The sequence below is a fragment of the Cenococcum geophilum genome, assembly GCF_001692895.1.
Source record: "Cenococcum geophilum 1.58 unplaced genomic scaffold K441scaffold_53, whole genome shotgun sequence".
NCBI lineage: Eukaryota > Fungi > Ascomycota > Dothideomycetes > Gloniales > Gloniaceae > Cenococcum > Cenococcum geophilum.
Genome location: NW_027137611.1, coordinates 132761 through 137876, shown reverse-complemented (window position 1 = coordinate 137876; position 5116 = coordinate 132761). Strand labels below are relative to the sequence as shown.

At 33.2% G+C, this 5116-nt stretch overlaps 1 protein-coding gene across 1 annotated transcript; it reads left to right on the top strand.

The window, feature by feature from the left end:
- Positions 1-981: 981 nt before the first annotated feature.
- K441DRAFT_734425 (uncharacterized protein) lies at positions 982-1350 on the top strand (the record flags this gene model as incomplete). The annotated part of the gene is made up of 1 exon (XM_067654279.1): positions 982-1350. A coding segment is annotated over one exon (226 nt), but the record flags the coding sequence as incomplete, so codon positions are not given.
- Positions 1351-5116: the final 3766 nt, after the last annotated feature.

Genomic DNA, 5116 nt, shown 5'->3' with positions numbered 1-5116 from the left:
TTTCTACTAGCGCTGTAATATTACCCCCCCCCCCTCTAAAAAAGCCTGCCCTTAGGCTTTATACACCCGCATTATAGTAGGGTGTCATAAGTGTCCGTGCCCAGGCAATACTAAATGTAATACCCCTTGCTAAATTACTATATAGCAACCACAAGATTAATTCTAGAGCTTTAAAATATTTATAAGGCTTATCGCCATATAGAATCTAGCTATCGCGACTTTTTTTGGAGTCTAAAATCTTGTGTGCCACCCGTCGGCGTCCTTGACAGCCATACACCTCTTATACATACTCGCGATTAACAATTTAAAGAAAGTAGGTGTAATCTCGCTCTAACAAATCGCTACAGCTCTAGATAGCTCCTTAACAACCTCTTCCTTTAACCTATGCATTCGAGCAATATATAGAAACCTTTTATGGAGCCGTTCTTTAAGTTATACCCAAGCGTACTTAATCGGGTTTAAATTGGGCGAGTAGGGGGGCTAATTAATTACTTCTATAACGTTTTCCTTAAACCATTTAGCCATAATTTTTGCTGTATATATTGGAGCGTTGTCTTGTATAAATTGGAGGCCTAGCTTATAGATTTGGGGTATCTAATCCGCCAAAACTTTAATGTATAACTTGGCAGAATACCCCCCCTTGGGTGCCTCCTCGTCCCTTTTTATAACCACCAAATCGGAGGCTCTAAGAGCTCTAGAAAAGCTTACCCATACCATTACGGTATGCCTCTTATCCTTTTTATATATATCGATCTTGTATTTATCCTACTTCTGCTATAGAGTATAAAAGATATAAGAAGGTCGCTTACCCACGCTCCTCTTAACTAAACACTTATTGCTCTATATAATCTTGCTCTACCTTAAGCGCTCCCACGCTAAGTGTTTAATTGCCTACCTTAATTAAGCGCTTACTAAGTCGTATATAAGTATAGGACGCTTCTTAGCTATCCATTTTTTAATGTGGTATTTGCGCAATATTTAATATAACGTGCTCTCGCTTACAAGAAGGCCTACCTTAAACGCTAGCTTATTATACGTAATCCTAGGATTTATACGAATAATCCTTAAGAGGGTGCGTTCGTCTCGTTCTAAATGCTCTAGAGGACGTCCAATTCGAGCGATGGATAAGCCTTGTGGACGTTGGGGTGCATTTCGTAGGGTGTCTCGTACAGTCGATTTAGGGAGGTTTAATGCAATCGCGATTTAAGGAGCTGTAACTCCTACAAGACTATAGCCAACAACTACTCCTCTATTATATGGAGTCAACTCCTTATAATGAGGAATATTACCGCTAATTGGAGCTAACGCACGACGTGGCATGGGTGTATAATAGGGTAGAAAAAGTAGGGGCGAGGGTTGCAAAAATTTATTAATGGGGGAGCACGGACACTTATAACACCCCACTGTATATCTATAGGGTATTTTTATATTTATGCTTAATAGGTAGCTTATCGTTTTCGCTCTTTTAGCACTTTATTTACTTGTTAAGGTACTTTAGGGGTCCGGGTTTATTAGGGTAACGGCTATAAAACTTTTAAAGCCTATAGGGACTACCTGTAAAGTTCTATATAGGGTACTAAGTAGGGTCTAAGTTGTCCCCTTTCTAACTAATATAATATTTTAATGTTCCCCTTATAAGCTTACAGGCTAGTATTTCTTTAATTTCCTATTTACTGTCGCTATTAACTTAGATCGATAAAGGAGGTTTATTATTTTATCTAGGTAATAGGTTATTTATAGCTTTCTATAGTTTATTTAGAGAGAAAATAGGGTAAACCTTAATTAAATCTAGGAGCTTTACTTTATATAAGTTGCCTATCTTCTTAAGAACCTTATATAGTTCTACTATCTAATAGTCTAGCTTACGGCTAGGTCGTTCCGTCTTTTAGTTCTTTATTATAACCTAAACTATATCTCTTATAGTAAAGTCAGGCTTTCGCCTATACTTATTTACCTACTATTATATTAATTTCTAAGCCTTTTCTAGATTTGTATAGGCTACCTTCTAGGCTTCTTCTAAGCGCTTAGCGTACTGCCGTGCTTCCTTATAAGATAGTTTTTTATATGCGGTCTAGGGTCCTTCTAGTCTTTCCTAGTTAAAGCTTATATAGGGTAAGTAGTCCATTTCTAGTTAAATAGGGACAAATCCTATAGAGTTATAGGGTAGGATTACTTAGGTATAGTTTATTAAGGGTAGCAGTTTAGCCTAGTTATCTTAGAAGTAGTTAATAAAGAGCTAAAGTCTCTAATCTAAGTATTAATTTACAATTTCGGTCTAACTGTTTATCTAGGGGTAGTATACTATAGAAAGCTTTAGCTTAATACCTAAGATCTAGGTAAACTTATTCTAAAATACCGATATAAATTACGGCCCGCGATTAGATATAATAGTATTTAGTAGTCTGTAAATTTAGTAGACGTAGTAAATATATAGTTAGGCCGCTTCTTTAGCATTAATATTCTTATAATATAGGATTAAGAACGGGCGCTTGCCAAAGCAGTTAACTAAAATTATAACTATATCGTATCCGTTACGGTCTATAGATAGCTTATAAAAGTCTATAAAGATATACTACTAGGGGCGTTCTAGTATTAGAAGTAGTTTTAATAGCCCTAGGGTTTTATCTTATAGGATTATAGATCTATAGCAGCTGTTATAGTTCTATATATAACGGTTAATATCTATAACTATTCTAGGCTAGTAGTTTCGGTTACTAATAATCTTATAGGTCTTATTTTTTTTATAGTAGGCCGTAAAGACCTAGGTATAAGTTTTAGCAATAAGCCGGGTCTATAAGTTCTATTTCTTAGCTACTACTAACCGTTTCTAGTGCTTAAGTAGTCCGTTTTTAAGGGACTGTAGGCTAGCAATATTCTTTACCTTTTTATGGTACTTTTATAGAGAGGGGGTCGTTTGGTTAGCCTATAGTAATTTATTAATAAGGTTAAGTTTAAAGGAGTTAATAAAATATATCTTAGCGCCTAAGAAGTCTATACTTAGTTCTGCCCGTATTTAGGGATTAAGGTATTCTAGTTATAGTAGCGTCTAGGTCTATAATAAGATTTTTATAGCCGTCTAGTTATTTAGGTCTTATTTACGCCTTATAAGAGCGTCTGTATAGTTTATAGCGCCTAGTCTATATATAATTAAGAAATTAAATAAAGATAGGGTATTTACCTAGCGTGCCTACCGGGCTATAAGGGCCTTAGTTATTATAAAGTATTCTAGGGCCTTATAATCTAAAACTGCCTTAATTAGCTTAGGGGTCCCCTTTAGCTATATATATAAGTGCTAAAGCTAGAGATAATAGCTAGCATTTCTTCATTATAGATATAGTAGTTTAGCTCGGCATCTATTATAGTCTTTAAATAGTATATAATAGGGTGCCATTTTCCGTCCAGTTACTTTTAGGAAAAAACACTATATATTACGCCGTTTAAAGCGTTAGTTTTAGTATTAAGGGCCGTTTTAAGTTAAGATAGGCAAATAGGGAAGCTAATACTAGCCTTTTTTAAGCTTATTAAAGGCCTGCCTATATATAGCGATAAAGTAGAAGGGTTAGTCTTTTTAGTAAGACGGTTATAAGGCTAGGTAATCCTACTGTAGTTCTTAATAAAGCGTTAGAAGAAGTTATAAAAACCTAAAAATAATTATACCCCCTTTACGGTCCGTAGGAGTACTTACTAGTTAATTATAGACGTTTCCTCTAGTTTGGCTTTAATTTTATTTATACTAATAATAAAACCTAGGTACTTTATACGCTTAATATTAAACTCTAACTTCTTAATATTAACTTAGAGGCTAGCCTCGCGGAGCCATTATAGGACTTTATAGACGTGCTCTTCGTATTCTAGCTTATTCTTAAAGTAGATTATAATATTATTTAAATAGGCCGTATAGAAGTTGTTAAGGTAGTTAAAGAGTACATTATTTCTATACCGCTAGTAAATAGCTAGTCCGTTAGTTAGTCTAAAAAGAAGTACTTTATATTTATACGTTTTATAATAGGTCTAAAATATAGTAAAATTCTTAGACCTAGGGTCTATTTTAATTTAGTAAAAGGCCTAGCGAATATTAAGCTTTATAATAACCTTAGCTCTACTTATAACGAACTATAAAGGTATAAAGAGGCTTTAAGGAAGATTTAAAGGAATAATATAAATTCTATTTAAATCTAAGGGTATATGGCTCTTATAGAGTATAAGACGTTGCGTAAAGAAGAGAAAGGAATAACGAGGGAATTATAAATTAAATAGTTAGGGATCTTAGTAGTCGATGCGTGCGTATATACGCACGTGGTCTTTAATAGACTTCGGTAGAATTTAATAAAATTTAGTTAATGCATTGGAATTTATTTGTTAAGTGTTTTACTAAGACATTCCTACTATAACTAGGCTAGTCCCGTTATAGTACACCCCCCTTTAGCTAAAGGCCTAAAATAATTTAATTTTAGTTAAGACTTATCGCTTATTGCGTTTATATACTTACGTTAAGTAGCGGTATAGAGTTTTATCAGTTCTATCATTAAATAGACTAATTAGGATTTTCCATCCCCGGGATAAAAAATTACTATTAGCTTAATTAAGGCGGTAAGTAGAACTAATATCTTTATAGAGGGTCTTAGCAAGGCAATCTTAACTAATTAAACAACTTTAACCGCTAGTTAAAGTTTTTTAATATCTTGCGTGTTATATAACCGTATTATAAACGTTATAATATATTTTAAGTTCTTTTTAAATTTAAGCTTCCTACTATCATGTTTTGTATATTTATGTTAGGTAGTAGTTGTTTACCTTTATATTATATTTATCTAGCTAAAGTAGGCTATAAAGGATAGTCTTTATAGAATTCTTTTACGAGGGAAGGCGTATTAGTCTTAATTTGCTTATAAAGTTCCTAGGTTTATATCTTATATCCTTCCTATTTAATAAGAAGTTTAAATTATTTAGAATATATCTTTTATTATATATCGTTAATTAAGTTAATAAAGTAAAAACCGTTATCGTTATTAATAATTATAAAAGGTAGAAGTAGTACTTTATAAGTTATAGGTTTACCCTTTAAGGGTTACAGTAGGTTTATATAAAACGTTAGATGTATTTTTATCTTAGTTAA